Genomic DNA, 21,311 nt, shown 5'->3' with positions numbered 1-21,311 from the left:
ACAGCTGCATTTGAATTCAGGGGGAGTTGTGGAGGCTCAGCACTTTTAGAAATCAGACCACTTATATTCAGTTTTGGTGCCCAACCATGGTTTGAAAACTTGGCCTATGTCTGCATTGTTCCTAGCCCATCATGGAAGCTATATTGGGCTGGCTGTGTATAACGTAAAATGCACATGTATATAAATTTCTTTAAAAGGAAGATCCTTAGCTATGGCATCATATTCCTGATGATGGAAGAATTTGCAGGTGCAATGTGCAACTGACAAGCAGTTCAGGAATCTATAGAACTGGGCCCATGGCTTGTATGCTTCCCCCAACCCTTAACTTATGTGTATTTTATTTCAAAGCCTACAGGTGATTAATATAGTTGGAGAAATCGGAGCCTTACCTCTAAACATACTAAAGCGGAAAACTTTGCTGAACCGATAGCCAGGTCTGTCAAGTTTGGGGCTGAGTATTCTGATAGCCATTCTGCAGGCAGAAGCCCTGAAAGATTCAGTGAATTGTACCATATTAACGTCTCTGTTGCAGTTAGCAGGAAAGCAAGTTTCTTTTTTAGAGAAATAATGTGTAGTCCCCTTACACAACTTGGAGATCCGGAGCTGTACTTGTGCCCAGAGCCCTCAGGGAAGTAAAGATGAAACTTGCCACTTGCATGCTAGGTTCTTTTAGCATAGCATTAGCTAAAGTCACCAAGACAGGAAGACCTGGTTTGGTTTGAAGCAGAACAAATGCAGCAATCATTCGGACTTGAGGATTAATTTTGTGGTTTAGGAACAACTCCAGGGTAATATCTTGTACCTGAAAATAGGAAATAGAATTTTAAGTTTCTGTATGTTTGAACATTTGCAATTAACTATTCATCTTTTCCCATCCTTTACCATAACTGCAGTACAAGTCTTGTGTTAGAAATAAAATCCATGCTTTATTTTTTCCATTTAATTCTTGCAAGTAATGTGGCAACAAAGTTCATAATTTTAAGTTCAGAAGGGACCATTATGACCATCTAGTTTGACCTTATCGGGCCAAAGGACCTCATCCAATGCATTTTGCATGAAACCCAGAACTTCTGTTTGAGCTATAGCAATTCCTTTAAAAAGCTAGTCAATCTTGGCTTAAAGACTTCAAGTGATGAAGAACCCACCACCTACCTTGTAAGTTGTTCCAGTGGTTAGTTACCCTGAATGTGCCTTTATTTTTAGTTTGAATTTGTCTAGCTTCAACTTCCAGCCACTGGATCTCATTATAGCTTTGTCTGCTAGACTGAGCAGCCCTTCTACTATCAGAAATCTCTTCCCCACATAGATACTTGTAGATTCTCAGCTTGATCCAAAGTACTTTAATGCTCAAGCTCTAACTGACCTGATGTTAACTCAATGATGTGGATTAGCAAATGTTAAAATAAAGGTGACTACAAGGATGCAAATATTTCCAAAATGTACACAACTATTTCAAATTAAGCAATGAAATGAAAGGGCACTTGGTAGGAATGATTAGTGCAAATTTGTGTGTGTAGTAAACCACAAACCTGGGATCCCATTGTTTCTCATACAGTGGAACACCCAGTCATGGGCATTAAAATACGTCACATTAGGGTTTTTCCAGAAAGTGCATAATAAATGTAATGAAATAACTGCCTCGGCCACATGAGGAGTGCTGGGCTCAGGGGGAATCACAGCCACAGTACCGCTTTGAAACACCAAAGCAGCTTTTTCTTTTCCACTGAAGAAGAAACCACGGCTCAACCCCCATCTCCCTGCTTATATATCTCATGTAACCTAGCAGCTGTTTCCTTATTTTTTCTGCTAAAAACACACTCTGGAGCGGCTAACCCTGGAGCCAATATATGGGATCAAGACAACATATACAAAAATTGGGTATAACAGAAACCCTGATAAAGCCTCAGTGGGATGTTGTGAAGCTGACGTAAAGATTAATTAAAACCATATAATTTTTTTTTTGTTTCGAAAAAGAAAAGAAAACAACAATATTCCACCCTGAGTGATTAAAAAGGAATCTTGAACGTAAGTAAAACTTGAAAACATAAGGTTTCTGGTTTAGAATAAGATGTCAAGAGTAACAAGAAGGGTTTCTTCAGGTATGTTGGCAACAAGAAGAAAGCCAAGGAAAGTGTGGGCCCCTTACTGAATGAGGGAGGCAACCTAGTGACAGAGGATGTGGAAAAAGCTAATGTACTCAATGCTTTTTTTGCCTCTGTTTTCACTAACAAGGTCAGCTCCCAGACTGCTACGCTGGGCATCACAAAATGGGGAAGAGATGGCCAGCCCTCTGTGGAGATAGAGGTGGTTAGGGACTATTTAGAAAAGCTGGACGTGCACAAGTCCATGGGGCCGGACGAGTTGCATCCGAGAGTGCTGAAGGAATTGGCGGCTGTGATTGCAGAGCCATTGGCCATTATCTTTGAAAACTCGTGGCGAACCGGGGAAGTCCCGGATGACTGGAAAAAGGCTAATGTAGTGCCAATCTTTAAAAAAGGGAAGAAGGAGGATCCTGGGAACTACAGGCCAGTCAGCCTCACCTCAGTCCCTGGAAAAATCATGGAGCAGGTCCTCAAAGAATCAATCTTGAAGTACTTGCATGAGAGGAAAGTGATCAGGAACAGCCAGCATGGATTCACCAAGGGAAGGTCATGCCTGACTAATCTAATCGCCTTTTATCATGAGATTACTGGTTCTGTGGATGAAGGGAAAGCAGTGGATGTATTGTTTCTTGACTTTAGCAAAGCTTTTGACACGGTCTCCCACAGTATTCTTGTCAGCAAGTTAAGGAAGTATGGGCTGGATGAATGCACTATAGGGTGGGTAGAAAGCTGGCTAGATTGTCGGGCTCAACGGGTAGTGATCAATGGCTCCATGTCTAGTTGGCAGCCGGTGTCAAGTGGAGTGCCCCAGGGGTCAGTCCTGGGGCCGGTTTTGTTCAATATCTTCATAAATGATCTGGAGGATGGTGTGGATTGCACTCTCAGCAAATTTGTGGACGATACTAAACTGGGAGGAGTGGTAGATATGCTGGAGGGGAGGGATAGGATACAGAAGGACCTAGACAAATTGGAGGATTGGGCCAAAAGAAATCTGATGAGGTTCAATAAGGATAAGTGCAGGGTCCTGCACTTAGGACGGAAGAATCCAATGCACCGCTACAGACTAGGGACCGAATGGCTAGGCAGCAGTTCTGCGGAAAAGGACCTAGGGGTGACAGTGGACGAGAAGCTGGATATGAGTCAGCAGTGTGCCCTTGTTGCCAAGAAGGCCAATGGCATTTTGGGATGTATAAGTAGGGGCATAGCGAGCAGATCGAGGGACGTGATCGTCCCCCTCTATTCGACATTTGTGAGGCCTCATCTGGAGTACTGTGTCCGGTTTTGGGCCCCACACTACAAGAAGGATGTGGATAAATTGGAGAGAGTCCAGCGAAGGGCAACAAAAATGATTAGGGGTCTAGAACACATGACTTATGAGGAGAGGCTGAGGGAGCTGGGATTGTTTAGCCTGCAGAAGAGAAGAATGAGGGGGGATTTGATAGCTGCTTTCAACTACCTGAAAGGGGGTTCCAAAGAGGATGGCTCTAGACTGTTCTCAATGGTAGCAGATGACAGAACGAGGAGTAATGGCCTCAAGTTGCAGTGGGGGAGGTTTAGATTGGATATTAGGAAAAACTTTTTCACTAGGAGGGTGGTGAAACACTGGAATGCGTTGCCTAGGGAGGTGGTGGAATCTCCTTCCTTGGAAGTTTTTAAGGTCAGGCTTGACAAAGCCCTGGCTGGGATGATTTAACTGGGAATTGGTCCTGCTTCGAGCAGGGGGTTGGACTAGATGACCTTCAGGGGTCCCTTCCAACCCTGATATTCTATGATTCTATGATTCTATGTTTTCAGGTGAGAGGAGCCGTAAAGCCAGATCTGTGGAGTAAGAGACTATTTTGTGCTGTCTGATCAGAATGTAATTCAAAGACAAAAGTCACATTTAATAAATGTTCTGTTTATGGCTTAAACACACACAATGTCTATACATTAATAATTAGGATTCAAATCTGCAATATCTATTAGATATCAATATCTATCTAAGATATGGCCCTGATTAATGATTAGATGTGACACTTAATCTATAAAAAGAAAAGGAGTACTTGTGGCACCTTAGAGACTAACAAATTTATTTGAGCATAAGCTTTCGTGAGCTACAGCTCACTTCATCCAATGCAGTGAGCTGTAGGTCACGAAAGCTTATGCTCAAATAAACTTGTTAGTCTCTAAGGTGCCACAAGTACTCCTTTTCTTTTTGTGGATACAGACTAACACGGCTGTTACTCTGAAACCTGACTTAATCTATAGTTAATATAAATCTTTGGAAAACCTTGCTTTGTGGGTTCTCTCTGACACCAGTGTTGAAATAACACTAAATACATTTTGATCTGTAACTTATCTCTCATGTATCTTTGGAAAATAAGATTTTAAAATGCAAATGCTGACAACAACCCAACAACAGAATAATGAACGTATCCATATACTAAGCTATTCCGTGCATTCTGAAATACTGAAGATGAATGTGTCATATGGAATTGGAGGTTCCCACTCATGAATAATGGAACTAATGTAAAGAAAACCACCAGATGTATGTATGAAATGCCACCCCTGTCTTGCAACAAATAGAAACAACACGTTGAGCTTATAGCACATGCTAAAGAGGGATTCTTTGTTTCCTTACCTTTCGTGGGTCTCTCTTGGCCAGGTTTGTCAGGGCCATCACTGCACTAATTTGAACCCTGACTGGGAGATCAGAAGCACCAGGTGCATATCCTGGCATAAACTTCATGATGCGCTTTAGAATGGCTGGATGTCCTACATTCCCAAAGGCCTTCAGGGCCAGGACCATTTCTTCCTCCTTAGCCCTGCCAGATGCTTCAGCTGCAAAATCATATAGTGGCTGAAAAACAAAAAGAGGGTTTAAGTTCCAGTTCGGTTCTGTAGACATACCCTGAGGGGGTGGCTGAGAAGTTTTAGTGTGTTCAGATAATTTAATGAAAGTATTTTAAGTTGCATTTAGTGCTCATAGAAATTGCTGGAAGTTTATCCCTGAAGACTGAAGTTGTGAATTTGTTCTTGGAACAAGTACAGCATAGACAGCAACAGTGCACAGTCCCTCACCAATATACCTTAAACATGATGGGTTAGATGTATAAAGGCAAAAATGGCAGTTAGGACCCAATTCCATTGACTTTCAATGGGAGTTAGGAACCTGGCATTGGTGCATTTGAAAATCTTTCCTTACCTGGTTAAGAACCCCCCCTAGATGCAAGAGGACAGGCTAGTGTTTGGGCCCATTCTGTCATTAGGCTCTTTTATGAGATGGTTAATAAATGTTCCAATATCTACCAACTGGAGTGGCAGTTTTTGTAACATGGACTTATAGGGAGACCACCAGGCCATTTCATTCTGCTGCTTGTAAAGCAAGAAAACCCTAACATTTTTTAGGGCACTGGGCAGCATTTGTACTTGTGGTCTAAACAGCTGTCATTTCTGAGTGTGTGGCTAGAACTAACTCTTGCATGGTAGATAACTCTTCTGACTGTACAAACAAGGGCTGAATGAAAAGAGCCAAAGTATCATAGAATTTTTTCAATACATCAGATAGGCCTAAAGAGCAACTTTTGTTTTTTAAGACATCATATTTTTAATCTATTAATCTAGCTCAAAACTTGCACAGGATAATACTAATAGGCAAATCCAAATTTAAAACATTTCCTGTCTGACCCCTTGCTTTGCTTTAAACACTTCCCATTTCCCAGTAACATTTGTCTTAATTAGCTGGGAGGCAGTGTAGCCTAGTGGAGAAAGAGTGCTACACTGCAGTGCAGGACACCTGGGTTCTATTCCTGGCTCTGCACTTGGCCTTCTGGGTGACCTTGTGCAAGTCAGTTTAGCCCTCTATGCTTCTGTTTGCCCATCTGCAAAATGAGGAAAATGGTACTTAACACCTTTGCAAAGCACTTTAAGATATACTGAGGGAAAACACTGTATAAGAGCTAGATATTATTATTGCCAGTGGGCAGTGTAGTCTATTGGTTTAAGTAGATGACTGGGTGCCAAGATTTCTGGGTTCTGTTCCTAGCTCTACAACTGACTCACTGCATGACTTTAGGCAACGAATTAACCTTTGTGTTCCTTAATTTGCACATATCTTACATGGTTATATTTATCAGTACCATGGAAGTGTGTCATGAGACTTCACTATAAAGCATTTTGAGAGCCTCAGATAAAAGGTGCCATGAAAGCGTCCAGAATGATATGCTTTGTTCTTCCAACCTTAATTGTCTCATTTACAATTTTTCCTTTAAAAATAAATAAAAGAAATTCAGGCTGTGTACCTGGAGAGCTGACTCAGGGCAGGAGTCTGAAACGGAGCAGTACTTGTGAACCAATGAGCCATAGGCTAGATAGGCAATTCTGTGAAGGAAAGTATCTGAGCGTGGATGTGTCTTTTTCAGGATGAGCTAGAGAGAAAATATTTGGACATTACCATCACTAGCAAGAAATAATTTAATTTTTATTTTGCATTTATGTACATTTTATATAAATCCGCATGCAGGAAAAGGCAATGCATAGCAATTGACATTCCCTGAAAGGTTGGCTTCTTAGCTGATCAGTGGCTGTTACTGTATTTCACATAGCGACCATGCGGTATCTCTGAGAAATTCCAGATTTTGATCTGGGTATTAAGTTCTTGTTGTAATCCAATGGGTGAAAAATCACCCCAGTAGGGAATTTTACTGAGAACTGAGGAGCACATAGTATTCATAAAACTATGAGTGTTCTTTATGGTTTTATAATTGCCTGAACTGTAGGGACAAAAAGCTAAGATGAATACTAAATATATCCCAATAATTCAGACTGATGGGTATATTTACCATGAAACCATATGCTAACATCAGACTTGAATCCATCATTTTCTGCCCCATAGGTGAACATCTAATCACTGGTCTGTGCTGACATTCATAGAGGGCCAAGTTTTGCTCTTAGAGGCATGGCTCTCATTGAAATTAAGAAGAAATGACTATATGCTTCTAAGGGCAGAAATATGTACAAAATTTTATAACGAGCCTGATTCTACTCTCTCTTACACAAGTTCATTCCAGACTGGCATAATTCCCTTGACTTCAGCAGAATTACTCTGATTTATACCAGTCTTGATAGGACAATCAGACCCAATATATTCCGATAAAGCAAAACATGTATTTCTTACTGTCTAGCTGGTTGTGAGGTCCCTGAGTTACCAATCTTGATCTAACTATAAAGTTAATTTGGACAAAAGAATTCCAGAAATCAGTTTGCAACATTAAAACGACATCACTTAAGAATATTCAACTGTTTCATTCTGGCTTCATCTATGTCCCTTTGATTGCTTCCGCCCTGCCAACACAGTCAGGAAATAAACGCTTTTCAACCTCACTAAGGGATATAAAAGCTTTGTATTTTCACAGCCTTTGCAATCTTGCCAAAGGAGTAAATACAGTGGATGCTAGAATTGATGAAGAAAGAACAGAGAGTGTAAAAACATCCTACCACAGCTTCCTCTATCACATCACGGGTTGGTGTACTTAAATGGAAGCCCACAAGCACTGCCTGAGCTCCTTCCAAGTCACTGAGTTCTTTCCTTTCAATTTTATGCCTTAAGAATCTGATTGCACTCTGAGTGGAAATGGCAGGAATTATATCCAAAATCAAGCGCCTGCAATAGGAAAGACAATGATCATTTTCCAGATCTGCACCCGAACACATTAATTTCAGATCTTCAATCATAGTTTTAAGAATTAAAGTTACTATTACCTATATACAGGCCGGCTAGAAAACTGTTTCCAAACTGACTCATAGATATCACCATTTGCTGCCCGGAAAAGCTGTACCAGCTGCAGGAATTTTGGTGGAGCATCACTAGGAACCCGCTCATGTGTGTGCTCTACCAGATACCGCAGGTTTTCCACTATCTGCAAGAAAATTAAAATATACAGTAAGATCAAATATGTTCCCTTTCCCACATGCATCAGCACCAATTTACAGCAAAATATTTACTTCCAGCAGTTAATTTTACCTGACTTTCCAAGTTTTTGATTTTGAATAACTGGAAGGGAAGCTGAAGCAATTCACTGCCAAAATGGTACCGAAGTGATCCACGTTTCTGGAATTCTGTTGATGGGACTTCTGGGGAGTGTTTTTCCACATCACTCAGTACCAGCTTCTGCCTGCAAAGGAGAAACCCCGTGAAATAACATCATGAGACCCAGTGTGCAAAATGAAAATTTTGCTCTTAATATTATTATGTATTTTTACAAAAGTGTTTTGTTATCAAGATGCAAAGTTATTCACAAACATATGCACTGAAATCCAGAGAGAGCGCCTTATCCTGAGAGAACCTGCAACTCCCAATACTCAGAACCTCTCAGGGTAAGATCACAGGACATGTGTGTGTTATATGTACATTTGCATACTGAAGTTCAGACAAAAATAACTGACTAGATCCTTCATCAGAAATCATCACTGAATTTTAAGCCTGACTACAGGTTTCCTGAGAGTTCTTACACACCTCTGCACTTTCTAGTTTCAAATGGAAGTGAAAAAAGTGAAATACTGCAAGAAATATTACAGTCTCTTCTTAAATTATTACTGACCCAACTGTAAGCAGAATGTCCTGGGGTTTTCATAAGATGAAATGTTCTCACGAGATTTCCAACCTGATTTCTCAAGCAAAGAGATTCAGATACTATGGAAAAACATCCAAACATCTGGTAGCTTTTCAAACTGAGCCGAACCATCTCCCTTCATCATCAAGCCGTTTTAACGAAAGGCTGTGTTTGTAAACATTTCTTATCCTTGCCATATTTGTGGCTAAAGGGTTGTGTCCTATCCCGCCAATTACATTTAAATAGTCCATTTAGGACAATATAATACTTTTAGGTATTTGAGTGAACATCTGAGAACATTCCAGTAGATATATGATTGTACTGAATAGTCTCTAAAACCTCCATAGAAAATTGGCATGTTCACTTTGGAATCTCTACAGAGATCCTTGGTAACATTCCACACACTGTTTCTATCGGACTTTCATAAGATCTTTGCAAAATTATTATAGAATCATAGAATATCAGGGTTGGAAGGGACCTCAGTAGGTCATCTAGTCCAACCCCCTGCTCAAAAGCAGGACCCATCCCCAATTAAATCATCCCAGCCAGGGCTTTGTCAAGCCTGACCTTAAAAACTTCTAAGGAAGGAGATTCCACCACCTCCCTAGGCAACGCATTCCAGTGTTTCACCACCCTCCTAGTGAAAAAGTTTTTCCTAATATCCAACCTAAACCTCCCCCACTGCAACATGAGACCATTACTCCTTATCCTCTCCTCTTCCACCACTGAGAATAGTCTAGAACCATCCTCTCTGGAACCACCTCTCAGGTAGTTGAAAGCAGCTATCAAATCCCCCCTCATTCTTCTCTTCCGCAGACTAAACAATCCCAGTTCCCTCAGCCTCTCCTCATAAGTCATGTGTTCCAGACCCCTAACCATTTTTGTTGCCCTTCGCTGGACTCTTTCCAATTTATCCACATCCTTCTTGTAGTGTGGGGCCCAAAACTGGACACAGTACTCCAGATGAGGCCTCACCAATGTCAAATAGAGGGGGACGATCATGTCCCTCGATCTGCTCGCTATGCCCCTACTTATACATCCCAAAATGCCATTGGCCTTCTTGGCAACAAGGGCACACTGCTGACTCATATCCAGCTTCTCGTCCACTGTCACCCTTAGGTCCTTTTCCGCAGAACTGCTGCCTAGCCATTCGGTCCCTAGTCTGTAGCTGTGCATTGGGTTCTTCCGTCCTAAGTGCAGGACCCTGCACTTATCCTTATTGAACCTCATCAGATTTCTTTTGGCCCAATCCTCCAATTTGTCTAGGTCCCTCTGTAACCTATCCCTGCCCTCCAGCGTATCTACCACTCCTCCCAGTTTAGTATCATCCGCAAATTTGCTGAGAGTGCAATTCACACCATCCTCCAGATCATTTATGAAGATATTGAACAAAACCAGCCCCAGGACCGACCCCTGGGGCACTCCACTTGACACCGGCTGCCAACTAGACATGGAGCCATTGATCACTACCCGTTGAGCCCGACAATCTAGCCAACTTTCTACCCAGCTTATAGTGCATTCATCCAGCCCATACTTCATACTTTATAAAAATACTCTATAGACAATCCAGTAGGGAGCTCAATACAAGGCTATACAATTAACAGAGATTTTTCCTCTCCAGAAAAGTTATACAATATTACTGGAAGGGCATTGGGGTCAGGAAGTATAATGCCAGGTACACTCAGACAGGTTTCTCTCCCGCTTCCAGGACATGCCAACTCTATAATATACCTTCAGTTCTGAAGTATTGGGAAGAAGCATATGTGCATATATGGGAAAATGAATATCAAGGCTTGGTCTACACTTAAAACTTATATCAGCATAACTATGTCAGCTGGGAGTGTGAAGGGGGAAATAAATCTAGTGACACAGCAATGCCAAACCACCAATGTAGATGCATCTTGCCAGCAGACACACTCCTCATTGGCATTAGCTAATGCTGTTCAGGGAGATGGTATTAGTATACTGGGAGAACCCCTCAACATACGCTGAATCTACATTGGAGACTGGCAGAGGCTGGCATATGCTTTGTAATGTAGCCATGGCCTAAGAGTGGGGTTAAAAGTTAAAATAATAGTAAAACTCCCCCAACTTCAATGGTTGCAGTGTTAGGCCAGCGGTGAACAGTTTTGAAAATCTGACCCCACATGTGTTACATTTTACTTCTGACTTATATGAAAAATGTATTTAAATAGCTTTAGTTATCTGACAAATGCTTTCTAGAGACCCAGACTGCAGGCCCTCCTCTTACTACCCCTTATGTGGTTGGCCAATTCTGCTGGACAGTTCATGGAGAATAGGAGCAGGGAGCAGAGCAAACCCACTGCTGAGTCTCTTTTCCACTCTCTGGGGGCATCAAGCAGCCCTTGAGGAACAGGAAGGAAGCAGTCTTTGCTCTCCTGAAGACAGAGGGCCAGACCCAGAGGGCCAGACCCACTATAGCCTAGACCCATAGGCTATAGTGGAGGAGCCAGTTCCTCACGGAATTTTATGGAGCAATGCCAGTTGATGTAAGCTAGGATCTGGCTTGAGGTGAAATATATCTAAGTGATAAAAAGAACTCTCTCTCTTCCGTACTTTGAGACATGATGCCTCTGTATAAAAAGCCCATAACTAGAGCTGGTCATAAAATAATTTGTTTCTGTGGAAAATTTTGTAGAAAATGAAAAAAATTCAAAAAGAAAACATGAAACTTTTTGGATTTCAGCTGAAAACTGCAAGGTTTAAATTTTCAGCCAAATATTTTCAGGTTTTGGCCACAAAGTTTTTGACATAAATTCAAAATTTTCCACAGACAGCAAACATTTTTAGTGTAACATTTCTTTGGTTAAAACCCCAGTTACCCATCAAAAGCAGTTGTGATGGAAAATTATCAACCAGCCATACCCATAACTGCACTGGCAACATGGCAAATTTCAAACTGCTGTGAATATCCACATGGGTCTCTTTCAGTGACGTGGTTTTCTAGGGATCTTCCTTTTAGTGAGTAACTGTGTGCCAGAGTATTTTACTACAAATACATTAGTTTGCATTTTTCAGATCAAATTGCATTTATCTTGGTTTTTAAGGCATAAATCAAATATCCCAGAGAAATAAACTCATCAAATACTGCCAACTTTAGCTAGCAAAATTTGGATAGTGATGCACATGTTTCAGATTTATGACCAACAGTGAATGTTGATTTTTTTATTATCTGGTTGAGGCTTTATATAATGTAATATTGCCAGTCAACATGTGGTAGGTGCAGAGGTCTCATTTCAGTTAGGGAATTTGACTAGATGCTGAATTAGTGAATTAAAGGGATATGTAATTTTGGATCAGCTATGCAAATGCACAGTACCTTGCTTCTACGACAGCATCCCCTCCAGTGACCTCATTGAATGGTGTGAACTGATGGACTTCTTGGACATCAGCTTGTACAATTAAAGCCTCCTCATGGGAAGATTTGATTTTGTAATTGTAAGTAGTGGTTGCCCGGGAATACTTGTTTTTCTACAGAATGAAAAAGTGACAAATAGAAAGTTATTTAACCATGAATAGAATTCATAGATAGTAGGCTCAGAAAATATCACTTATACCATCCAGTGTGACCCATTTGTTTGCAGGGCTACTCTCTATACCAGGGGTGGCCTATATATTCATTGTATGCACTTCTCTTCAGAAGTTAATATGCAGCTCCTTGTAGAGGCACTGACTCTGGGGCTGGAGCTACCGGTGCCAACTTTCCAATGTGCTTGGGGGTGCTCACTACTCAACCCCGGCTCTGCCACAGGCCCTGCCCACCTCACTCCTCCCCTTCCCCCCCACCCCGAGCCTCCTGCACGCCACGAAACAGCTGATCGGGAGGTGCTGATCGGCGGGGCTGACGGTGGGTGGGAGGCTCTGGGAGTGGGGTCGGGGAGCTGCTAGGGGGCTGCTGATATATTACTGTGGCTCTTTGGCGATGTACATTGGTAAATTCTGGCTCCTTCTCAGGCTCAGGTTGGCCACCCTGCTCTATACTATTCCCATTAATGTCCTATGTGAACTAGCATATTTACATAATGGAGTTCAATCCCATTGCTCATGCTGCTAACAATTTTAAGCATAAACTTTTCTTTCCTTAAATTTAAGCAACTGATCATTTTTTTGAGAGGGCAGAATTTTGTTCTGAACAGAGACAGCATGAGAGATATGTACCCCTATTCTGACGGCATAATGTGATACAGAGGCTTTGCATTGGCCAATACACATGAATACCATGCAGAAAGCAAATATAGATAATTAAATATAACAAGCCTGATTTGCCTTCTGCTTAAAGTGGTCTAAATCAGGAGCCAATGTCGTTAAATGGGTGCAAAATGAATGCATGTGAGAGAAGAAACAGAAGAATCAGAATGTGTTTAAATATAAATCCATCTTACTTACTTCTCTGCAGGCTGGGCACTGGCAAGTGTATGCAGCACCAGTGAACATCTGAGCTCTCTCATCACAGCTGTTTAGGTCCTTGGATTTTGTCACGTAGATTTGACTTGCTCGCCTGTTTTCTTGAATCACATAGGTTGTATTGCAAACACCATCGATCCCAGCCTGCCAAAAATTAGAACCAATCAGCTCTCAGAGAATGCTGCTCTTGATGCAGAATTGCTGGATGCCTAACATGGAGATCTACTATGCTCTGACCATATTTAAAAACCATGCATATACTATCAAAGGGCCAAAGCAGGGGTCCCATTGAAAGCACGGACAAAATTCCCACTGATTTCAGTGGGACAAAATTTCGGCTCAGTGGGAGGTTTGTATCAATTGCCAATTGTGTTCAATATGTGTTGAAATAATGTGATCAGTCAGAATTAAACTTCAAAAGCAAGAGATTTTTGAGTTGCGGCCAATACTTTGCCCTTAAAAATCCCATTATACCTAATCTCCAGCTCATACATTCCTCTATTAGAGGCTTCAGAATAGCAGATAATCTGACACACAATGTGAGCAGCAATAATTACACATTAGTTAAGAACAGTGGAGCTTTAACTGTGGATTTTCTTGCATTTGAAGGTTTAACTCAGATGTTTAATACTACTTTAAGATTTTATATGTATAAGGTGCATTGGTTCTCTTCAGTCAGTGAACAGGACTTCTACTAATGTTAAAGGGAGATAAGTGAATGTATTTTGGGGAGGAATGGTTCATTTCCTAACTTTTCATTGTTAATGGTACTGTACAATTGCTCCAGGGACTTAGAGGTATGGGACCTGATCTTGTAGACCTCAGTTAAAACTCCCATTAATTAAGTGATCTCCTGTAAGCCATTTATCACCTGATTCTGCATTTCTTAAATACCCCACACTCTTATTGACCTCACAGGAGTTTAGGAGGCACAGGAAATACAGAGTAACGCTCTGCAGCTCAGGTTTACCTTCTGTGTTCTGGGATCTATCGTGATGCCTATCTTCCTTTGTAAAGTGCTTTGAGATCCTCAGGGAAAGATCCCAAGGTTTATTAATCAGTAAATGACTGAGTAAAATAATGAAAACTCAGAGAAGATTTCAGTAGCTAACCCCATATGCGCAGGTTGGCAATGGACTACCATATGTAACGAATTCATTTAGAAATAATGAAGATGTGCAACTAGGCATTGCAAAATACGGCATATACTACAGCTGCAAGGTCTCAATATGGTGCTGCGGGTAGAACAAATATTGTGAAAAAATGAGATCCTGAAGCTCATTTCCAAACCTTTTTCTGATCATATCAAGTAAACAAAAGTTGTTTTGATCTACATTTGCAATACAAATATTTTGAAAGCACAATAATATCAATGAAATGAAACCCAACCTCATCAATGTAAATATATCTATGCAAAACTAAATAAATTTCAATCTGTGTGGTGAATTTCAATGTGGGGAGACTTAAAAAGGTATTAAAACCCATAAAACACTGGAAATTCCAACAGAACATTAAGTACAGCTGTAAATGCTATTATAATAACACAACAGCATATGTACTATATTCCTTCTCAAATAGGACCTAAAGGAGATTAAAGTATACATGATTTCTTAGAGACATCAAATTGCTATTATTTCTAGATGAAATGTTAATGATATGCTGAGGGTTTAAGCTTATTTTAATGCATTATTAACATTTTTTTTAGGCTAACATTATAGCTTTCAGAGTGGTTTCCTTTTTCCTTTTACCACCCAACAAGCCATGTTTTCTTAGTTTCTAATGTTGTTAATGGACTCCTGAAATCATTTAATCAATTAGATTAAAAATCTATACATTTCTCTGGACCATTAAGGTACAGATCTACCAGTGGTGGTACAGAATAAATGAACAACTTTCCTCTAAGTCAAGATGTTGCTTACTAGTAAATATACACTTAACACTGAATTCAGACAAATGTGTTAGAAGAAGTGTATCCAGAAGTGTATCCTTATTCAAATTACACCCAAACATAATTACCAAAGCAAAGTGCTCACCTCCTGCAAGTTATATGTATTCTGTGACTTCTTCAGGGTGAATTCTAGCACATTCAGAAATCCTCGATAGAAATTAAGCCCATCATCTGAGAGAGAATCTGGAGCCATAAGATTTCCAACACGGCCATTACTGTATTCAAATTTGATGGGGTTTCTGAGTTGTGCTGAAAATGCCTGGGTCAGTTTAGATGACCGTGCGAACGGATCTCGAGGCCAGATACCATTGTATTCTGCTGCTTCGAGTGAATAAACCTGGGAGAGAAGGGGAAATAGATTTCCTATTAACGTTTTTCCATTAACTTTTCTTCTTAGGATTTTAGGAAGCAATACCTCAAGATGAAGCCATGACAGGGACTTGCGGATGTGAAAAGTGGCTGAGTGAGATGTTTCCGCACATACCCATTCTTTGTCTCAATTCACAGATCATCTGTCTGGCCCAAAGGTTGGCCTGTGTACAGAACTGAGCCAGAGAAGAGCCACGCTAAGCTGAACTCGACCATCAGAACTGCGGAAGACCTGCAGTAAATTGTGGGGAAAGTCAACGCTGTATGAAGGAGCATTAACTTTGGTGGCACTTGCTATGATCCCCCTAACTGAAGTCACAAAGCACAGCCAAGGGTAGAGCTAATAGTGACGTGGCTGCTGAGCTATTCTTAGAGTCACAATTAGTGTGGGGGTTAGAAAGCAGAGTGGAGGAATTGTCCCTCCCTGTACATTTTACTGGAGAACCTTGCGGTTGGAAGCTCAGAGAGCTGTAGATCTCTCTTCTCCACTTCATATTGTAGCCCTGCTGCAATGCAAAACTCTCCCCCTCCCCTGCCTCCCGCGCAACACACTACCCCATCAGTGTGCTTCTGCCATATAAGTTCAGTCTCCAGGGCCCATTCAGTACTTGGGCTCTCAGTGGAGACTGCCAACATGGGTGAGAGTTATGCTGGTGGTTTTATGATGAAGACACTTGTCTACTGGGAAGGGGTCTGACACCATTAATTTTGACTTGAGGTGGATATGAACCACTGGCCTACAAGTCAAAGGTTAATCTTCTGTACCGTTCACTTCTCCAAAACCACATGCTTTAAATTTAACAGCATAAAAATAAACTTCCCCAGTAGCTGAAAGGGCATACCATGTTACATAACCAAAGAGAGAAATTTCCTGTTGTCTTTCATTATATCCTATAAGAATACACAACAGCAGGCAGCTACTTCAGTTAGAAAGTTCCTGCACTTTTCAGGCACTTATTAGGAGACAGCCACTAGTCTTTCCTATCTAGAATTTAAATTTGCCAAGTGAAATCTGTTAAAAAGATGATTTTTCTTCCACACACATACAAGACTAAATGGAACCAGTCCAGATCAAGGGGTATGTTTCAATACATTCATTGGAAGGACACATAGGCTTACATTAAAGATCAAAATCATTTTCATATAATCAGAAATCTTTAGTAATTACTCAGAAATGTTAATGTCAGCATACAATAAAGGAATACAATCTCAGTGTAGCACAACATGGCACTTCCCCACTGAAGCTAAAGAAACAGCCAGAAAAAAATACTTATGCCAGATATCGAAATACATCCAGCTGCTATAATATGTTCATTTCTGTTTGTTTGCTAGTTGCAAAATCAGTTGATTAAATAATCGTAGGTTGTAGAGTTTGGGAACAATTGAATTGATCCAGTAATAAATTATTATGCATTTGAAATTACATTCTGTTGTCTCCCTGACCACAAAGCAGAAGAAATCCTTCAAGCCCAAGGTTGGCTTGAGCTGAGAATTACCTGGCAAAGTGCAAATAGAATATAGAAAACTGCATAAAAAAATAACAGTGTCAGTTACATTCTGCCTGAGTAAGCAAAACATATGATGAAACTTAATTATTTCCCCAAAGCTTGGGAAAAAGAGTCATGTAGGAAGATAATTTCAGCTTTCACATTGGATACATTTTCTTACCCTAATAAGACAAAGTTTTGGCCCGATACCACTGATTTCCACTTTACATTTTACTTTTATTCCAGCTCTTGCAAGTCCTCTGTCTGGAAGTCCACTGAGAAATACACTTTCATAATCATATGTGTAAGCCTTGTTTTCTTTGAAACCAGGTTCTGTAAAGAAACAATGCTCCGTAAACATTATAGAGAACCTATAGGATATATTTTATTATACTAAGCTCCAAATAGGAAAGATCAATTTGTTCATTTTAATATTACTTCTGAAGCACATTAGCAGTTGTAAAACTAAATTAAATATTCATACACCTTTCAGATTATATTTCAATTGCACTCATTAGAATGATATAATCTGATAGGAAAAATACTTACCATAATTAAGATGCTGACTCCCTGAAAGAGAAAAAAATATAGAAATTATGACAAAGAGTAATTTTACAATTTTTTTTAAAAAAATTACTGTCCAAATTTTTATCTCAACCTGTGAAGTACATACTGCATAATACTTTCTAGTTAATTATGTTAATTTTTCAATACAGATTTTTATTCTAAGCTCAGAATATATCCAAATTTTCCTCCCCTAGACAATGGAGAATTTGCAATCGGGTTTTCTTTTCCATTTATGCAAATTTGAAGTTTATATTTATAAATGAACACAATTAGTCCCTTAAGCCTTATTCAAAAAAGTCTCTGCTAGAAACCTATCCCGATAGATAAGGTGCTTACTTACCCACAAGGGTTAAAGTCAGAGCTAGAATTAAGTCCCTCATTATGAAGGATAAGCTAAAGGTGAATGTGCCGGGTTCTCTTTTATAAAGGCATAGTGTATCACGTGTTCATCAAAGTGAGGTTCCAAAATAAATAAGCATATTTCAGAATCAGTATTGATCAATCAAAAACCAAACATTTCTTGGGGTAGGAATGCTGTTAATGCAAACCTATTGAAAATTTAGACCAAGTGTATCTTTTCTATGAAATATGGAATCGATTTCTGATATTTCTTGTTTTCACCCTTTTTCCCATTTCCACACACACATTTCTACAATAATTCAACAACTGGCAATAAATATTTGGGCTTACTTTAAGAACAGTGGAGCCAGATTCACAGCTGATGTAACTCAGCCTAGCTCCATTGAATTCAGTGAAGTCTTGATGATTTACACCTCCTGCGTACCTAGACCACAAACTCTTTGGGACATGCATCAGTTCTTCAAAGTGACACAGTCTTAAAGGAGGATTAGTGCATGATTTAATCTTCTAGTGACTTAGATTTGTGCATGCTGCTTTCGGTCACAATCCTGCAGAGAAAACCATGCAAATGCAGAGCCCCACTGAAGTCAGTGAGGCTAAGTGACTGCGCATGGCTCCTCCTGCAGTTCTCTTTGCAGGAGTGGGGTCTTATTACAGACTTGTGTGAAGCTATCTGGGGAGAGCAATCCCCTCAGTACTCTCTTGCTGGTGACGTGCGTATCAATCTCGAATAAATGGGCTGGCCATTTAGGTCAATGGCATCACTCTAGATTTACACCATAAAAATGAGAGGAAAATTCACCATTTTAATGGGAGCACAGAATCACAGGGCTTGGAGAAACCACGAGAGGTTGTCAAGTCCATACCCCTCTGCTGAGGCAGGACTGTGTATACGTAGACAAGTGAACCTATTTTGCTGTGTGATATCTTAAGAGGAGACTGTAAGAAAAGGCAGTGGGTAAAATTTTCAAAAACATCTGTGTGTGTTAGGTGCGTTACATCCCATTGACTTTGAAAGGAATGGCCACTAAATCACTTAGGTGATTTTGAAAATGTTACCCACTACCTTCCACTTGTCTTATATAACTTTTTGATGCCCAACTTGTTGTAATAATGGCAATTATTTTAATCTTCCTTTGGAAAAAGTTCACAATGTGTTGCAAATCCTATTTCTCCCAAAACTAAGAGAACCTCATTTATGCACATTTTGAATGAGCTTATGTCCATTTTGAATGCAACCTTGCCTTAAGGGCAAATGTTTTATGTAAATTACATATCAAGTAAAAGACATAATTTTCAAGTGGCTGGGTGCTAAGGTTGTTCTGTGCAGAGGGGAGGAGAACTCAAATATACATCTAGTATTTTTCTTTGAGGCTGTGAAAGTTTAAAAAGTGCTTGCAAGCTAGATGCACATGCAGGCAGCTAAAATACATCCTTAAAAGAAGAAAAAGATTTCCTTAGGATGCTACTTCATTAAGAAGAAGAAGAAGTAGGAAAAATGGTGCTGGATTTTTAAGGCTGATTCTGGGCCTAAAAATCTATTCTGTGGAGGCCCCATTGACTAATTCCCTCTTGACCATAATGATACTGTACATTTTCTTGAGTATTGCTACCCGAATGAGGGAGTAACACAGTAGAGCTGTGCCAGATCATCTGAGGAGAAGTCTTTCAGTGGAGTGCATGGAGCAGTCAACTATGTAGAATAACTTGATGCAAATGCGCAATGCACGATCATCAGTGGACAATCATTGTGCTTAGCAGTGGCAACACCAGTTACTCTGTAGATGGCACCAAGGTGCACAGATGAAGCAGCTATTGCACATCACTTTCGGAGTTGAACAGATAATCAATGCGGGAAACCAGTGGCGGAAAAAATAAGTAGGATGAGGGCAAACTCATCTGGGGACCCTTATTATTGATGCTGCTAGAAGTCCTGGAAATCCTTAGTTCACATCTGTCTTCCATAAAACAAAATATATATACCTAAATATCTCCATTCCTGGAAATCATGCTGTTCTCTAGTAAAAAACCAATGAAAATATCTCCTTTTATTGAAACACGCTAAAATTTGCAAGATATATGCATGAGTTGTTATCCAGATCCATATTTAGGTCGTTGGTTCAGTGCCAGTTCAGATGGTAGAATACCACCTTATAGAATAATCAAGAGTAAATGGGTTTTCCTTAACATTTTCTCGTCAGATTGTTAACTAGACCCTCATGTTTCCCATCTTGTGGCTATCTGATGAGATCACTGTGTTTGCAGGCAATAGGGGTTCAGTGGCATCCATTTGCAGGTAGCATGTATATTGCCATAAGTGGCTTTATTAAGAGATGGATTTCAATGGAGTTACACCACCATAAAACTGGAAGGACACAGTGGCGAATCAGGCCCATAGTGTGCATCAGTAGCTTCCAACTTTGAAATTGGAACTGTCATTTGGTCTTATTAACTGCTATCAACTCAGCCTTCAATTTTCAGTAGGGCCTAAAGGAGTTTGATGCCCAACTATCATTGACTTTCAGTGGGAGATGGGACACCTACCTCTATTGAAAATGTCAGCCTAAAAGAATGTCCCATTCTGCCTTTCCAAGTATCACCATCTTTCCCAACTCACATGTTCCGTCCACTTGATGTTTCCCCATCAAAGATGTAATCTGCATAATGTGGAGAAAGAGACAGAAAGTTTGCACATCTCTAAATAAAATGCTACAAAAATATATTAAAGAGGTGGCAGTGAATAGCCCAAGAAGATCTTTGAGACCTGGAGTTCGAATATTAAATGTGTAAGTGCGTACTCTCTCATTAACTTTCTTTTAAGAAACTCTAATTTAATTTCAATCCGATTTAGTTACTGTTAATGAGAAAAGTGTGAGAGACATGAAACATTCACTGACTGGTTTCAGAGTAACAGCCGTGTTAGTCTGTATTCGCAAAAAGAAAAGGAGTACTTGTGGCACCTTAGAGACTAACCAATCTATTTGAGCATAAGCTTTCGTGAGCTACAGCTCACTTCATCGGATGCATACTGTGGAAACTGCAGAAGACATTATATACACAGAGACCATGAAACAATACCTTTTCCCACCCCACTCTCCTGCTGGTAATAGCTTATCTAAATGGCCCACCTTGATTATCATACACATTGTAAAGAGAGTGGTCACTTTGGATGGGCTATTACCAGCAGGAGAGTGAGTTTGGGGGGGGGGGGGGCGGAGGGTGAGAAAACCTGGATTTGTGCTGGAAATGGCCCAACTTGATTATCATACACATTGTAAGGAGAGTGATCACTTTAGATAAGCTATTACCAGCAGGAGAGTGGTGTGGGAGAAGGTATTGTTTCATGGTCTCTGTGTATATAATGTCTTCTGCAGTTTCCACAGTATGCATCCGATGAAGTGAGCTGTAGCTCACGAAAGCTTATGCTCAAATAAATTGGTTAGTCTCTAAGGTGCCACAAGTA

At 40.3% G+C, this 21,311-nt stretch overlaps 1 protein-coding gene across 1 annotated transcript in view; it reads right to left on the bottom strand.

Moving 5' to 3' along the window:
• LOC144269194 (vitellogenin-1-like) overlaps nucleotides 1-17,868 on the bottom strand; it is a 46,024-nt gene extending 28,156 nt beyond the window's left edge. Inside the window, exons 1-13 of the mRNA XM_077824699.1 lie at nucleotides 17,829-17,868; nucleotides 17,471-17,491; nucleotides 17,103-17,254; nucleotides 15,151-15,402; nucleotides 13,100-13,261; nucleotides 12,033-12,184; nucleotides 8,104-8,254; nucleotides 7,842-7,999; nucleotides 7,578-7,743; nucleotides 6,383-6,508; nucleotides 4,723-4,941; nucleotides 585-802; nucleotides 390-487 (exon numbers count right to left, since the gene is read on the bottom strand). Of these exons, the coding sequence (XP_077680825.1) occupies nucleotides 390-487; nucleotides 585-802; nucleotides 4,723-4,941; nucleotides 6,383-6,508; nucleotides 7,578-7,743; nucleotides 7,842-7,999; nucleotides 8,104-8,254; nucleotides 12,033-12,184; nucleotides 13,100-13,261; nucleotides 15,151-15,402; nucleotides 17,103-17,254; nucleotides 17,471-17,491; nucleotides 17,829-17,868 (1,915 nt within the window). The remainder of the gene's footprint in view (nucleotides 1-389; nucleotides 488-584; nucleotides 803-4,722; nucleotides 4,942-6,382; nucleotides 6,509-7,577; nucleotides 7,744-7,841; nucleotides 8,000-8,103; nucleotides 8,255-12,032; nucleotides 12,185-13,099; nucleotides 13,262-15,150; nucleotides 15,403-17,102; nucleotides 17,255-17,470; nucleotides 17,492-17,828) is intronic.
• Nucleotides 17,869-21,311: the final 3,443 nt, after the last annotated feature.

The sequence above is a fragment of the Eretmochelys imbricata genome, chromosome 8 (genome assembly GCF_965152235.1).
Source record: "Eretmochelys imbricata isolate rEreImb1 chromosome 8, rEreImb1.hap1, whole genome shotgun sequence".
Taxonomy (NCBI): domain Eukaryota; kingdom Metazoa; phylum Chordata; order Testudines; family Cheloniidae; genus Eretmochelys; species Eretmochelys imbricata.
Note: the sequence above shows the minus strand (reverse complement) of the source record. Positions and strands in the feature narration are given on the sequence as shown.